This window comes from Triticum dicoccoides, chromosome 2B, assembly GCF_002162155.2.
Source record: "Triticum dicoccoides isolate Atlit2015 ecotype Zavitan chromosome 2B, WEW_v2.0, whole genome shotgun sequence".
Lineage (NCBI taxonomy): Eukaryota > Viridiplantae > Streptophyta > Magnoliopsida > Poales > Poaceae > Triticum > Triticum dicoccoides.
This window is the reverse complement of record NC_041383.1, coordinates 455,928,471-455,945,956: the sequence shown is the minus strand read 5'-3', so window position 1 is coordinate 455,945,956 and position 17,486 is coordinate 455,928,471. Positions and strand designations below refer to the sequence as shown.

The 17,486-nt window shown below is 48.1% G+C and overlaps 1 protein-coding gene across 1 annotated transcript; it reads left to right on the top strand.

Moving 5' to 3' along the window:
* The first annotated feature begins 626 nt into the window (after window positions 1–626).
* Window positions 627–3,777, top strand: LOC119367825 (premnaspirodiene oxygenase-like). Its single transcript, XM_037633222.1, has 4 exons — window positions 627–891; window positions 1,000–1,082; window positions 1,161–2,076; window positions 3,545–3,777. Exons 1-4 carry the CDS (start codon window positions 627–629, stop codon window positions 3,775–3,777), a joined length of 1,497 nt encoding a protein of 498 aa, XP_037489119.1.
* The last annotated feature ends 13,709 nt before the right edge of the window (window positions 3,778–17,486 follow it).

The window sequence follows — 17,486 nt, the reverse complement described above, 5'->3', positions numbered from 1 at the left end:
TACAAAAAAAAAGTGAGACAAAAATACAAATAGAAATAACCATGAGAACTAGAAAGCCCAGACATGACAAATAAAAGGCCCAAAAGATTGCCAAGTATGGCCGGCCTCCTTGCCCACTTCAAACTTCGCACGAAAGGCCCAGAAGAGAAACAAAAACTCCGAGACATAAAAACTACAAACTATTACATAGAAGGAAGATTAGACACACTGATACAAAACCAATGATGAACAGGTGTAAAACATAGACAAACGGTAAAAAAAGAAAGGGAGTACTTAGAACTCATCTAGGAGTAGATGAGACATAATTGGGTCTCATTCACTTTGAAAACAAATACAACCCACGTCAGCACACACGCATCTTATAGCATCACATCCAATGGCTATAAAATATGAATGAAACCAAATTATATCTTATTTAAATGAGTTCTAGCAAAACTGAAAAAGAAAAACTACTAGGTGATTTGCATTTGGAGTGGCGTATATGCGTGCGTATATAAGCCCCTAAAGTCACCAGCGTGACGCAGAGGTTGCCAACCCGTGCCCTAGCTGATTGGCTCGCTTGTGCTATATAAACCCCTCTACCAGCACGACGGTACCACACACCAAAGCATAGCTAGCCTAGACAGATGGAGGGCATCTACTTCCAGTTGCTCCTTGTCTCGCTGGTGGCCCTGGCGCTCCAACAGCTGCTGAAGCTGGCCAAGAAGCCTAGCAGGAGGACGCCGCCGAGACCGTGGAAGCTGCCGGTCATCGGCAGCTTGCACCACCTCATGAACGTGCTGCCGCACCGCGCGCTGCGGGACCTGGCCAACGTTCACGGTCCCCTCATGATGCTGCAGCTCGGCGAGACGCCGCTCGTCGTGGCGTCCTCCAAGGAGATGGCACGGGAGGTGCTAAAGACGCACGACAGCAACTTGGGCAGCCGGCCCAAGCCACTCGTCGGCGAGATCGTTGGCTACAATTCTAACAACCTCATCTATAGTCCCTCTGGCGACTCCTGTACCAGGACCCGGAAGCTCTACACCACGGAGCTCCTCTGCACCGGGCGCGTGCTCTCCTTCCGCCACGTCAGGGAGGAGGAGGTATGGTGACTGGGTTATTTCCTCATGACAGCATATCCATGTACGAGTACTAAACATCATCACTATGTGTGCTCGCAGGTGATGGTGCGAGTGGAGCAGATCCGCAAGGCGGGGCCGTCAACGCCGGTTAACCTGAGCCTGATATTGCACGAGCTGACCACCGCCATGCTGTTGCGGGCAGCATGGGGGAAGACGCGGATCAAGAACATGCCGGAACTCCTGGCTGGTGTGAGGACCGGCATAGCCCTGTCCAGCGGCTTCAGTCTGCCGGACCTCTTCCAGACGTGGAAGCGCTCGGTGCTCGCCGGGGTCACGGGCATGAAGCGAAGCCTCGAGAGCCTCCACAAGACGATTGACTCCGTGTTTGAGGAGGTCATCGAGGAGAGGATGTGCGCGCGCGCTGAGAATGTCAAGACTGGCGCAGAGAACGTCGATGAGAACCTCGTGGACGTGCTCATCGGCATGCAGGAGAAAGGCGACTCCGTCTTCCCTATCGACAAACCCAGAATCAAGGCCTTCCTTCTGGTAAGACCTCCACAGGAACTTTCTGTTCTACTTTCTCGCGCTTCTAGTTCCGAACTGGCTAACTGTAGCATGCAGGACACGCTGGCGGCTGGGACGGGGACGTCCGGGTCGGCGATGGAGTGGACCATGTCGGAGCTGATTCGGAATCCAAAGGTTATGGCGAAGCTCCAGGAGCAGGTCCGGGAGGCGTTCCGGGGGAAAGCAGTGGTGACGGAGGGGGACATGCAGGCAGCCGACATCCGGTACCTAAAGCTAGTGATGAAGGAGGCGCTCCGGCTGCACCCGCCGGCCCCGCTGCTGGTCGGCCGGGAGAGCATTGACGTGTGCGAGGTGGACGGGTACACGATCCCAGCCAAGTCACGCGTCCTCGTCAACGTGTGGGCGATCGGCCAGGACCCCAAGTACTGGGACGCCCCCGAGGAATTCAAGCCGGAGCGGTTCGAGAAGGGCGACATCGATTTCATGGGCAGCCACTACCAGGGGCGGAGCCAGCGTAATGGCGTTGGGTTCAGTTGAACCCAATGACTTTTCCTGGCCGGGTATATGTATACGTATATATACTTGCATGAACCCAGTGGAAAATAGGGCTTGAACCCATTAAACTTACAATGCAACGCAAGAAGCCCAAAAGCCCGTAAAGTGAACTCCATCCGTGACAGCCTGCCAGGCAAGTTCGTGGCTTCGTGACCCTTCTAGGTATTCCTATTTTCCTGTAGACATGTACGCGTACATAGGCAGCCGCCAGCACCACGACCTTTCGCCGTTTGCTTCGTGGACTCTCTCCCAATCTCCTCAGCCGGCGACGAGCCCCACGGACAAGGGTAGGTCTGGGCGGCAACGGCGATGAGCCCCGCCGACAAGGGTGGGTCTGGGCGGCTCCTTGCCGCCTAATATAAACCAAAAATTCAAGGTACTGAGTCGCATCATCAGATCTCCTCTCCGTTAAACATGGTGTAGTTTTCTAATTGCTATTCCCTGTATTTTGATTGATCTAGGCCATAAGATAGTATTTTTCAGATATAAACTGATCACTAGATTGAGGTCATCCATTAGAGGTAGGCAAAGTGCACCAAATACGACTCCAAGTAGTCTTGTGAGGCATTCTATACAAAGAGGAATTAATTAAGACAAGTTGCCTTATGATCTGATTTACAGGAAAAAAATTGAGTACACGAGAAATTCTAAGGAACTAGATGAGATATATTTATAACTATATAAGGGGCTTCAAATGTTACCGCCTAATTTGGATTATCCACAAAGAGAAATTGGAGATACTAAACTTAGATTTAGTCCAAACTAATGATGCGGACAAATAAGATATTACTTTTCCTCTGGGCTATCAACTTCTAAAGCTAGTAATAATACTGTTTGTTGTCACAACATCTGTGGATGGATGCTTTTCACCTACGAATGTTCTGAAGAAAAAAATTGCACAATAAAATTGATGATTGGCTCATCAGTGATTGTTTAATTTGCTATGCGGAGAAAGATATGTTTTCTGCCACTAGTAATGATCTGGTGTTTGATCCTTTTAAGTAGATGAAAATCGAAAGCGGACACTCTAAAATTTAAGTGACTTTACAACTTCTTTCGCATGATGATACTTGTTTTTAAACTTCTCAAACTAACTTATCATTTTTTAATGTTTTTAGGAAGATGAGAAGCTACAACCAGGGCTGCAAAGTATTTTTGGTATTACTCTATTTTTAATATGTAAGGAACTCAATTTATAATTTCATCCAACAGGTATGTCTTGCACTTCAGCTTTCAATGTAACCCAATTTGTGATAAGTAATAGCATGTGTATGTTATTTTTAGTGCTATACTCTTGCTTAAACTTGTGTAAAATTAGACTTTACACTTAAATATAGCATACCAAATCTTTATAATGAGTTTATGAGTGAACCCAATGACAAAAAATTCTGGCTCCGCCCCTGGCCACTACGAGTTCACCACGTTCGGCGCCGGCCGGAGGATGTGCCCCGGCATTAGCTACGGCCTCGCCAGCATGGAGCTCGCCCTCGTCTCCCTCCTCTACCACTTCGACTGGTCGCTGCCGGAGGGCGTCAGCGAGCTTGACATGGGGGAGGCACCGGGACTCGGTGTGCGCCGCCGGTCGCCACTGCTGCTCCGGGCCACCCCCGTCCTCCCGGCGGACTGCGCGGAATAGGAGCTTCTCTACTTTGATGATTTGCAACTACTCGTACGATCTGTATAGGAGTATATACGGATATCAGTTGCAACCGCTTTGCGCACTATGTATCTCGCGCGATGTCTAGTATGGGTAATGTGGTCGATACAAAAAAATAAGTATGGGTAATGTGCAGTACATCTGTACGTACATGTGTTTTACTGTGCGGTTAAGTTGTTTCAATCATGTAACAAGTGTAATGTGGTAATAAAATAATGGTTTGTATAGTCATCGGAATGATGTGTCTACTCATAGCAGGCAGTAGCAAAGGTGCTTGGAGGAGAGAGAAACTGCAACGACGTGCATACGCTATGTTTAAATCACCATCCTTGTCATTTTAGTCATTGCTCAATCGTCTATTGCTAATTATCATGATCTAAGCAAGAGTTTAATGGAGTTGATTAAGACTAGGTTCTACCAGCATAAAGATTAGCACAATGCAATTCATAGAAGAATAAAACCCTCTTTACTAAAAGCCCCCTTATAAAGTAAAATACAAACCTTTCACAAACCATACCCACTTTCATACGTAAGGTGGGTCATCCGCCGGAATCTACCATATCTAAAAAAAATTAGAAAAGGATGAAGACCCCCGGTCTATGCATCTGGACGATGCATATAACCATTTTATTAATTATTAACACAAGACCTTACAAAGTCATACAACAATAAGACTAAAGCCACCGTCTAAGCAACATCTGTCGCTACTCCTATCCAGTTGATGAAGGGGCGCGGATAGTCTGGGCCTAATACCAAACAGACCTCGCAGCCAAATCTAACATCTAAGACCTGAGGTCCCAAACAAGACGTCTGCCGGGTATGGGCACCCACCAGTCTGGCGTGCTCCTCAACCAAGACGTCTGCCGGGTATGAGGCCGCCACAGCCACCTTCCACCAATCCATCTTCAGAGCATTACTGTTGCATGACCTTGCCCGGTCTAACTACCACCGACGCCACCACGACGCCAGACAGCGTCGACCTCCTGCGCGAGTCCATCATCGCACATCAGACGCCTAATCTCCAGGGCGCCATGCCATCGAGATCCGGCACCATCAATGTGTATGATGAAGCATCGCTCCTCCTCTTGTCACCTCCAGCCATCACACTTGCTTCAAAACGATGCCCCCATGAGGGAAAGCGATACTAAGAACGCCATCATGTCCGATCCGGGAGACCCAGATCTAGGGTTACCCCCGGAGCATCCCGAGCCTGATGACACCAACTGCAACGACGATGCCTCGACAAGGAAACGGCATCAAAGACGCTGCCATCATCCGCCATGACCGTAGTCGGCGCGATTTTCATCGGCAGTTGCGCCACCGGGCGTACGCCGCCGGCCTTGCTGGTCCCTTCAACCATAGCAAACTCCAAAACGATGCCCTGAAGAGGGACTACGATGCAAAAGCACCGCCATCGCTCGTTCCCATGTAGATCTAGGGTTTCTCCCAGAGTTGCCTGAGTTGTCAAGGACCAGATAAGGATGGAATCTCGTAGATCCATCCAGCTGCCGACGTGTCACACTCGCCATCGCGCCGACCGTGACCCAGAGACCAAGCTCACGCCTGGGCTTAGATCCGGCCGCGCCGCCGCCGATCTGGTCACGCCGCCGCCGTCCCTGGCGACCGTGGCGCCCCAGATCTTGAAGTCGCCTGCCATGGGGTATGGGATCGCCGGAGCGCCGCCAGCCCCCGCCGTGACGTCCGGCCGCACGCCACGCTCCAGCTCGGGGGTGCCGGCCCGCGCCAGCTCCTCACGAGCGGGAGGGCACCGAGGAGGACGAGAGGGGGAGTCGGGGGCAACGGGATCTGGGGGCCTCCTAGCCGCCGCACAGGGACGACTCGGGCAGCTCCAACAAAAAGGACTTGATGGTTAAGAAGTCTGGTCCTCAAGAATAAATAGGAACCTAAATTCGCCTCCGTGAGGATTTGAACCCAGGTGTTAGGTTTGTACATGCACTCCCCCAACCAGTGGAGCTAAGCTCACTTCCCCAACCATATCTAAATAGCTAACCCCCACTACTAGAAATTCCCTAGCTTCTCCTTAAGCCACATCATCCAAATTATTTTAACCCTTGAATATACTAGATTAGTCTATAATAACCATCGGATCTACACTTGGAGCCACTGCATCAAGCTCATGCACGCGCATGCAATGCCTCTGATAACTGACAACTCAACATGCATGCGTCGGCATTTATTGTATCCATGGCCTATACTTGATATGTGATCACACCGGCTACCTTGAAGTAGGGCTACTAGTGGTGACAAAGTTTATTGATCCTTCCGGTGCCAAATGACATATTTATACACATAGCAGGTTATTTCCACTGCCGTTGGTAATGTTCTTTCTTTTTCATGTCCCCATTGTGTGTCATAGCTATTGTGTCCTTCTCAACTGAGAGAGTTAAGTGTAACTGGCATCTTTTGTCCTTATTAGAATCCTAGCCACTGTTAGGAATTGTGAGCAACTTTGATGTACAAAGTTTTTCCATCCGAGCATTGATTAGGGGGACTGTTAGGAATTAATTAATTAGATTAATTAGTTGTAAATCCACGCTATGTCGGTGGCCATGTTTCGGCAACCGCCTCCTTTGTAACTGCCTTATAATGAGGGTATGCATACCCCAATCTTCAATCAATGAAACAATTATTTCATCATTTGCTCCTTCCTCTCTCGTTTTACTTTCACACGTTATCAGCACTTTCCCCTAACCTGAGCGATTAGGTCACGAGAGAAAAGACCGGCAGCACCTGTGGCCCTCACGTATGGCAATCACTGGGGCGCTCTTGACCCACACGGTTGCGCGCCCCCGCGGTGGAGCAGCGCCCTCGCCCACATCAGCGATCCAGCGACGACGGGACGCCTGCACGTGGCCGATGGCCTGCACGCGGTGCTCTTTTCACGGAAAGCCAACACCGCCGGCAACGCTCGCTCACGAAGTCCCCGAGCGCGCCATCCGGCCCTCTGTGTGACGCCCCCGATTCAATCGTATACTAATCATGCACGCAAATATGTACGATCAAGATCAGGGACTCACGGGAAGATATCACAACACAACTCTAAAACATAAATAAGTCATACAAGCATCATAATACAAGCCAGGGGCCGCGAGGGCTCGAATACAAGTGCTCGATCATAGACGAGTCAGCGGAAGCAACAATATCTGAGTACAGACATAAGTTAAACAAATTTGCCTTAAGAAGGCTAGCACAAACTGGGATACAGATCGAAAGAGGCGCAGGCCTCCTGCCTGGGATCCTCCTAAACTACTCCTGGTCGTCGACAGCGGCCTGCACGTAGTAGTAGGCACCTCCAGTGTAGTAGGAGTCGTCGTCGACGGTGATGTCTGGCTCCTGGGCTCCAGCATCTGGTTGCGACAACCAAGTAGAATGGAAAGGGGAAAAAGAGGGAGAGAAGCAATCGTGAGTACTCATCCAAAGTACTCGCAAGCAAGGATCTACACTACATATGCATGGGTATATGTGTAAAGAGGCAATATCGATGGACTGAACTGCAGAATGCCAGAATAAGAGGGGGATAGCTAGTCCTATCGAAAACTACGCTTCTGGCAGCCTCCGTCTTGCAGCATGTAGAAGAGAGTAGAATGAAGTCCTCCAAGTAGCATCGCATAGCATAATCCTACCCGGCGATCCTCCCCTCGTCGCCCTATTAGAGAGCGATCACCGGGTTGTATCTGGCACTTGGAAGGGTGTGTTTTATTAAGTATCCGGTTCTAGTTGTCATAAGGTCAAGGTACAACTCCAAGTCGTCCTGTTACCGAAGATCACGACTATTCGAATAGATTAACTTCCCTGCAGGGGTGCACCACATAACCCAACACGCTCGATCCCATTTGGCCGGACACACTTTTCTGGGTCATACCCGGCCGCGGAAGATCAACACGTCGCAGTCCCACCTAGGCACAACAGAGAGGTCAGCACGCCGGTCTAAACCTAAGCGCACAGGGGTCTGGGCCCATCGCCCTTAGCACACCTGCATGTTGCGTACGCAGCCGGAAGCAGAACTAGCCCCCTTAATACAAGAGCAGGCTTAGTTCCAATCCGGCGCGCGCCGCTCAGTTGCTGATGTCACGAAGGCTTCGGCTGATACCACGACGCTGAGTGCCCATAACTGTTCCTACGTAGTTGGTTAGTGCGTATAGGCCAGTAGCCAGACTCAGATCAAATACCAAGATCTCGTTAAGCGTGTTAAGTAACCGCGAACGCCGAACAGGGCCAGGCCCACCTCTCTCCTAGGTGGTCGCAACCTGCCCTGTCGCTCCGCCACAAAGTAACAGTCGGGGGCTGTCGGGAACCCAGGCCCACCTCTCCCGGGATGGAGCCACCTGTCCTTCCAGCCCCCACATCGGAATCACTTGCGGGTACTCAACGAGCTGACCCGACTTTAGTCACCATCTGTATAATATGTATATATGTGTAGTATATACCCGTGATCACCTCCCAAGTGATCACGGCCCGATAGTATAGCAAGGCAGACTGACAAGAATGTAGGGCCAATGATGATAAACTAGCATCCTGTACTAAGCATTTAGGATTGCGGGTAAGGTACCAATGACTGTAGCAACAATGATAGGCTATGCAGCAGAATAGGAGTAATCGAATAGTAACATGCTACACTACTCTAATGCAAGCAGTATAGAGAAGAATAGGCGATATCTGGTGATCAAGGGGGGGGGGGCTTGCCTGGTTGCTCTGGCAAGAGAGAGGGGTCGTCAACACCGTAGTCGTACTCAATCGCATCAACGCCAGTCTCAGGGTCTACCGTAGAAGAAGAAGGGGGAAGAAATAGTAAATATGGAGCAAACATGGCATCACAAAATATAACAAGGCAATACGCGGTGCTAGGTATGCCCTAACGCAGTAGGAGGTGATACCGGCGAAGGGGGGGACATCCGGGAAAGTATCCCCCGTGTTTTGCGTTTCCGGACAGATGAACCGGAGGGGGGAAGTTGCGTGTTCGATATGATAGGGGTGTGTGGCGGACGAACGGGCTGCGTATCTGGTTTCGTCTCGTCGTTGTGAGCAACTTTGATGTACAAAGTTTTTCCATCCGAGCTACAATTTATTTTATATTAATTTTCAAAGGTTTATTCAATTTATGGATTTATTTATATTCCAAATTTAATCAGTAAATACTTCTGCCACATAATGCAGTGCCAGCCACAGTGTAAGACGGGTGGGGTCAGGGTCAAAGTCAATAGTCCAGTCAACAATTGACTAGGTCAATGTTGACTGGTCAAACTAGCTGGTGGGACCCAGTTGTCATAGAGACATTGAAAATTAACAGTTTAATTAATTTAACAGATTAGGTGGGGCCACATGTCATTGACTTCGATATTCTTAAACAGGCTTTTAAATGAAAAGGGGCCACATGTCATTTTCAGTTATTCAACAAAACAGTTTTATTAGGTTCTAAGTATGTGGTTAGGGGAATGGTTAAAACGGGCGGGCCCACGCGTCAGTGGGTCAACCCACTGTTAGAACGTGTGTGTGTGTGTGTGTGTGTGTGTGTGTGCGGGCGTGCCCGCCGGTGAGTTCAGAGGACGACAGCGCACGCGTAGCCGGCGGCTCCAGTGACCAAAAGGGGCAACCCCGAGTGCCAAACGGATAAGCGCGAGGCGCCACATCGAGACATGCCTTCGTCTAGAGCTAGGAGCGGCTGGAACAGCGTCGAGGGCGATGGACGGCGGTGACTACGATGGAGCTAGCGGCAAACGGTGCTGGAGGGCACGGGGAGGAGGGGAAAAGGCCGCGGAGGGCCGGAAGCTCAAAGCGGAAGCGGCAGGATGCGTGATGGAGCCGAAGGAGGTCGAGGTCGAGCGGATCGATGACGAGGTTAGCAGCGGCGTCCGACGGTGTCGGAGAAGAGGGCGTCGGTCGACGAGGGGACTCCGGCGAGGGGAGCAAGGCGAGGGAGGCCGAATCCGTGACATGGCCCCCGGGATCCGTCCCTCTCCGACGAGGAGGCGGCTTGGCGGCGGTTCCCCGGGCGCGGGCGTGGTTGGGTGGCCGTGTACGGCGAGGCACCGGCGGGGAGGGTTCTGGCGCGGGAGTGGCGGCGGAGGTGGGTGCAGGGGAGGGTGAGGCGAGCTCGGGGTGGTCCGGCGAGGCAGATAGTCGACGGGGGCGAGCTGGCAGCGATGGGGTCGAGGCAGAGGCGCGACGGGCGGGGTCAGGGGCGTCGGTTGCGCCCGATCCAGATCCACTCGGGGCGGGGTGGGCAGACGAGGTGGATCGAGGGATGAGTGGGGGTTACGGGCGACGTGGGTTAGGGTTTGGAGGGGTTATGGGGGCGCCGACCGGGCCGGCCTGGCTAGCCTAGTGGCCAGCTGGGCCGAGGCCCAGCGGAGGGGGGGCTTTTCCTTTCTTTCTTTTTGTTCTGTTTTCTTTTCTTCTTTTTATTTTTATTTTTCTGTTCTGTTTTATTTTAGATACCCATTATTTTTAGTTTAAAAAAATGATAACAACTCTTAAATTAATGTTTGAGGACCACCCACTGCCATAAATGTTTTACCCCGAAATAAATTAGTTTAGAAATTTATTAATTGAAAAAGGTATTCACTTAATTGTTTTTGTTGTTGTTTTAATCACTTCAGCGTGATTAATTATTTTATAAAAATGCTATTTCTCCACCAATACTATCCATGATTTATTTGTCACAATAAGAACATTTTAGTTTTGAGAATTGAAAACTTTTATTGCTCGACTTTAATTCGAAGTTGAATTTGGATCGGATCTAATCTAACACGAGATTAGCAACAATTATTGTGGTGACGTGGCATCATAACAGAGGGTTACTGTAGCTTGATTACCCGGGCGTCACAATTCTCCTCCACTACAAGAAATCTCGTCCCGAGATTTAAGAGGTAGTGAAAGGGGGAAGGTTTGGTAACGAATCTAGCAGGTCTTCTCATCCTGGCTTGCTCTTCTCGAAGTGGCTGGTCAAATATATTGATGTCTTCATTTCTCTGCTTTAGGTCATCATGATGAAGTCGGCATCCTTTCTTCAGGAACTCCGTCATACTTACGAAAGAATAAAGAGTGGGCATTCCGGGAGAACAGACCTCTGCAAGGTCGTCTATCTGGTCGATAACATCGGGGAGGGTGGCGGATAGCAACTCTCGAATTGAAACTTAAGAAAATATCGTGAGCAAAGTAAGAAGGTGCAAAATAGAAGTTTCAAGCGCATAGGCAATCGTTCGTTGCCTGAAACAAAGTGTGAAAGGGGTTCAGAGCAATGGGAATAAGTATTGTGTCTGATAGCGGAACTGATGATCTCTCAGAAGGTGGCTCATAAATTACTTACGAGGCCACGCATGAGGAACAACCTTGGCAGCATGGGGTTTACCAGAGAGTCGGGTTTTGATCCTGTGGAACTGTGGGTTATGGGCCCACCATGTGGGTTCAAAGTAGAAAGAGTGGTGACATCTTGCACGGTCATGATGGCAAGGCATGCTAGAGAATAGCTTGTCAGTTATGTCGGCAACAACGTCGGTACCAAGGGCGAGGGATGAAGTGAACCATCTTCCTGCTCGTTGAATGAGGCGGACCAATAGGCAAAGTTCTCGTCCATCGGTGGTTACCGGAATGTCGTCAACAATAGTAACAGGGTCTGACTGATAAGGTGGTACACCGAGCTGTTTTCGTAAGCAAGATAATTTTACTGCTTAGATCTTATAGATCACTAGAGAGGTTAAACCAAACAATGGAAAGGAATATATCATTATCAGATTAGACAGAACAATGGAAAGGAAAACGTGTTAGAACACATATCCCATGGGTATATCTACTCACGGACAAGTAAGGCATGATATGCATGACAGGATATAAAGTAGAAAGCCCTTTATGTAAGGGGAGAGAAACTTCATGACACTACCCATACAACGGTGTTTGGATAATTGATAAAGAAAATTCAACGTTGTGCTTCAAATGTTCTTATTGATGATCGGAGTACCACCGACATGCTTCGAGATAGCATTGACATGGTCAACAGGTAAGGATCGGACTATGGATACATAAGGGATCCATCAGGATCAACTTATAAAATAAGTCTTATAATTTCCTCAGGGAAGAATGGTTAACCTTGCTAATAAGGAAACTATAACAGCAGGTCCTCCGGCCAGGTGTGCTAGGCATGACATCACCTTACCAGGTCATATAAAGACCAATTTTATAACTCTTGGAAATATGACCCAACCATCATATCTGACCGAGATTCAAATTTGATTGATGTTAGGAATCAGGATACCTCGGACTCAGGATGCCTGAGAAGAAAATGTGCAGAACAAATTTACAAGATGACATTGTAAGATTCTCGGGAAATGTACTATGGAAGGGAGTTCCAGAACAATAGCTCATCATTAATCCAATGAAGGGATAAGGAGGTAATTGATGAACTCAGTGACAATTCATCGAGATTTTGAAAGGATGGGTTTCCACAATTATGTGAACAAGGAGATAACATTTGTTAGATCAAATGATATAGTGATGTATGCTCGAGGAAAGCATACACAATTGAACATTGATTGAAAGGTGCACCCGAAGATGGGCTTAGGTAGCATGATCAACGTTAGAATGGTGGTTCAACAACCAATAGTCTAAGAATGAACTACCGACCATCAACTTCAAAGCAATAGGGTTGTTAGAGGTAAAAATCCACGCAGTACCGTTCACTTGTTGGAATCCCGGTTAGAATCAACACGGGAACCAAGAAGGGAAGGTTATGGTGAGAAGTATTACTTGCATCAATAATTCATAAGAGGTGGTGAAAGTCTCATGACATTCTTGACAAGACAGATGGTAATACTCCAAGGTAACGAAGAACAATTGTTGGTTAGCACGGAACTCAAGGTATACACAAAGCATGAACAAGTTTGTGTTAAACGGATGGCAATAAAGTGGTCGATGATAGCACCAATCATCGAGGGCAAGGATGTTATTTCTCATCATGAATTCAATTGATATCTTGGAAGACCTCAGAATGTTTATGATGATCACGACACATTTGTCGAGAGGTTTCAAGAAGATGTAACCGATCGGCGATGACATCAAGTCAAACGAATGATGAAGCGAAAAGTTATTGAAACCATGGGTACGACACAAACTTGAAATCAAGCTTGTTGTTCAAGGACAAATGATATGATGAGGAAGATCGATGTAAGCTTAGCTCATCGTCGAAAGTTGTGCTCCGGGATTAAGGACCAGGTAGCACAGTTAAAATCGGCACGATAATGATATAGCCAAGCAGGCTAGGAATGACGTGATCGAGTTCAAAGTCGTAGGTAATGAAGGTTCCAAGAGTTGTTTAATCGCGGTGCGGACTCGATTCAGTTATCGGTGTCTTTGAGTGTTCAATAACTCAGAGCCCGTGAAAAATTTGGAATCAGTGAGAATGTAGTACTTGATGAAGAACTCATAAGAAGTTATGCAGTTCCGTGATAATCTCGAGATACCAGGGGGTAATACTCGACGACACATCAAAGTAGAGGTTGGACTGGGGTAATGATCTGTAGAAGACAAGTACTTACACTTGCATGAGAAATGGTATTTAAAGGGGAACATGGTCGGAATCCACGATCATAAAGGATCGAACCACGGATACAAGATGAACTTATAACAAGGGGGGTAATTATTTTTACGAGCAGCTTCCATGATAAGTTATACATCGTGTCCCTGGGCATGAACGCAAGGTTCAAGGTCGACTCCCACTTCTTCAATGTATAACCTTCCATTCACTTTTCGCTTTGATAAAGGCATTAGTGATGAAAGTTTTATCTGGTGAAATACCAGATGAGTATGACTCGTGAAAACTTCCGAGTTCACACATATAAAGGAAGGCATAGGTTCAACCCGTCAGGGTATCGTGGAAACATATACCACAAGCTTCAATAGTAAATACGACCAGCTCGAAAGCAGAGCATGGTTGGCCAAGCAGATGATACAATGTACCAAGGGCATTATGTATCAGGTAAATAACTCACAAGAATTTTGGTTGTGAAGGACAATGTCGGATAATAACCCAGCAATGGTTATGGTGGTCCACAATGGGGCTGATGTGAGTATCGGAACTCAATCAAAGGAAGAACGAATGCCAAGGCATCGAATTATAGAAACAACTGACTAATTCAAAGCTTAATGCAAAGAAATTTTATGATTTCCAAATCAAGGGATCAGAAGCAATCGTTCTGATCGAAAATGAATAAGTTCAATAGACTTGGAAGCACAAACGATCAAGGCATTGATTGGTCAAGAACCAGCTCATATCCAAATGACGCCTGAGCCAGAAGGATGAATCCTAGGATTCGGCTGAGGAATGCAAGCATCCTCAACATATTGAATCAACGGACTTAAAATGATAGAGATAAGGGATGCCAATAAGATTATGAAACTTATGGGATTATCCATAATGCAAGCAAGCAAGAATTTCAAGAGCAACAGGCTGCTCAGGATTTTCGAAAGATCGAATGATATTTTGAAGTGTTTGGTAAAACACATGAACAACGGGGAATGAGTGGATACTTGATAAGTGCGAGAATTATCCGTAGGGGTATTCAGGTGACAAAGAACAGCAAGGCAGTAAGCTCAAAGGATTCTCGAAACAACAGAGAGAATTTCGAGGTATCTTGTAATAACAAGATCAACTGGGAAACATTGCATGAATGGCGAGTATACGTGCTTATCCATAGGGGTTTACTGATGGAAGGGCATTGCATAAGTGACCATAAAGTTTCGAGAGAACATCGGTGAGTATCTTCGGATCCTTCTGGTGCAGCAGACGATCATCTATAACAAGGGGCTCTCCGGGAGAAGGCTGTTACGAGAACCTAAAGTCAGATTTAGTAAAATCATTTAACCCGAATAGCAGAGAGATCAGAGTCCCAGAGTATAGATCGAGGAGTAAAAGATCCTAATACCACCCAATGGCTACGTGGGCCCGTAAGCCGCACAGCCATGTTAGTAAAAGTTTTTCAATGACTAGACTCGACTTCGGCCAAGGAGTTGGAAAGGGGGATTCCTACAGGCAGTCGGCTCTGATACCAACTTGTGACGCCCCCGATTCAATCGTACACTAATCATGCACGCAAATGTGTACGATCAACATCAGGGACTCACGGGAAGATATCACAACACAACTCTAAAACATAAATAAGTCATACAAGCATCATAATACAAGCCAGGGGCCGCGAGGGCTCGAATACAAGTGCTCGATCATAGACGAGTCAGCGGAAGCAACAATATCTGAGTACAGACATAAGTTAAACAAATTTGCCTTAAGAAGGCTAGCACAAACTGGGATACAGATCGAAAGAGGCGCAGGCCTCCTGCCTGGGATCCTCCTAAACTACTCCTGGTCGTCGACAGCGGCCTGCACGTAGTAGTAGGCACCTCCAGTGTAGTAGGAGTCGTCGTCGACGGTGATGTCTGGCTCCTGGGCTCCAGCATCTGGTTGCGACAACCAGGTAGAATGGAAAGGGGAAAAGAGGGAGAGAAGCAATCGTGAGTACTCATCCAAAGTACTCGCAAGCAAGGATCTACACTACATATGCATGGGTATATGTGTAAAGAGGCAATATCAATGGACTGAACTGCAGAATGCCAGAATAAGAGGGGGATAGCTAGCCCTATCGAAAACTACGCTTCTGGCAGCCTCCGTCTTGCAGCATGTAGAAGAGAGTAGAATGAAGTCCTCCAAGTAGCATCGCATAGCATAATCCTACCCGGCGATCCTCCCCTCATCGCCATGTTAGAGAGCGATCACTGGGTTGTATCTGGCACTTGGAAGGGTGTGTTTTATTAAGTATCCGGTTCTAGTTGTCATAAGGTCAAGGTACAACTCCAAGTCGTCCTATTACCGAAGATCACGGCTATTCGAATAGATTAACTTCCCTGCAGGGGTGCACCACATAACCCAACACGCTCGATCCCATTTTGGCCGGACACACTTTTCTGGGTCATACCCGGTCGCGGAAGATCAACACGTCGCAGCCCCACCTAGGCACAACAGAAAGGTCAGCACGCCGGTCTAAACCTAAGTGCACAGGGATCTGGGCCCATCGCCCTTAGCACACCTGCATGTTGCATACGCGGCCGGAAGCAGAACTAGCCCCCTTAATACAAGAGCAGGCTTACGTTCCAATCTGGCGCGCGCCGCTCAGTTGCTGACGTCACGAAGGCTTCGGCTGATACCACGATGCCGAGTGCCCATAACTGTTCCCGCGTAGTTGGTTAGTGCGTATAGGCCAGTAGCCAGACTCAGATCAAATACCAAGATCTCGTTAAGCGTGTTATGTAACCGCGAATGCCGAACAGGGCCAGGCCCACCTCTCTCCTAGGTGGTCGCAACCTGCCCTGTCGCTTCGCCACAAAGTAACAGTCGGGGGCCGTCGGGAACCCAGGACCACCTCTACCGGGATGGAGCCACCTGTCCTTCCAGCCCCCATATCGGAATCACTTCCGGGTACTCAATGAGCTGACCCGACTTTAGTCACCATCTGTATAGTATGTATATATGTGTAGTATATACCCGTGATCACCTCCCAAGTGATCACGGCCCGATAGTATAGCAAGGCAGACTGACAAGAATGTAGGGCCAATGATGATAAACTAGCATCTTGTACTAAGCATTTAGGATTGCGGGTAAGGTATCAATGACTGTAGCAACAATGACAGACTATGCAGCAGAATAGGAGTAACTGAATAGTAACATGCTACACTACTCTAATGCAAGCAGTATAGAGAAGAATACGCGATATCTGGTGATCAAGGGGGGCTTGCCTGGTTGCTCTAGCAAGAGAGAGGGGTCGTCAACACCGTAGTCATACTCAATCGCATCAACGCCAGTCTCAGGGTCTACCGGAGAAGAAGAAGGGGGAAGAAATAGTAAATATGGAGCAAACATAGCATCACAAAATATAACAAGGCAATACGCGGTGCTAGGTATGCCCTAACGCGGTAGGAGGTGATACCGGCGAAGGGGGGGGGGACATCCGGGAAAGTATTCCCGGTGTTTTGCGTTTCCGGACAGATGAACCAGAGAGGGAAAGTTGTGTGTTCGATATGATAGGGGTGTGTGGCGGATGAATGAGCTGCGTATCTGGTTTCGTCTCGTCGTTCTGAGCAACTTTGATGTACAAAGTTTTCCCATCTGAGCTACGGTTTATTTTATATTAATTTTCAAAGGTTTATTCAATTTATGGATTTATTTATATTCCAAATTTAATCAATAAATACTTTTGCCACATAATGCAGTGCCAGCCATAGTGTAAGACGGGTGGGGTCAGGGTCAAAGTCAATAGTCCAGTCAACAATTGACTAGGTCAATGTTGACTGGTCAAACTAGCTGGTGGGACCCAGCTGTCATAGAGACATTGAAAATTAACAGTTTAATTAATTTAACAGATTAGGTGGGGCCACATGTCATTGACTTCGATATTCTTAGACAGGCTTTTAAATGAAAAGGGGCCACATGTCATTTTCAGTTATTCAACAAAACAGTTTTATTAGGTTCTAAGTACGCGGTTAGGGGAATGGTTAAAACGGGTGGGCCCACACGTCAGTGGGTCAACCCACTGTTAGAACGTGTGTGTGTGTGTGCGCGCACGCGTGCCCGTCGGTGAGTTCAGAGGACGACGGCGCACGTGTAGCCGGCGGCTCCAGTGACCAAAAGG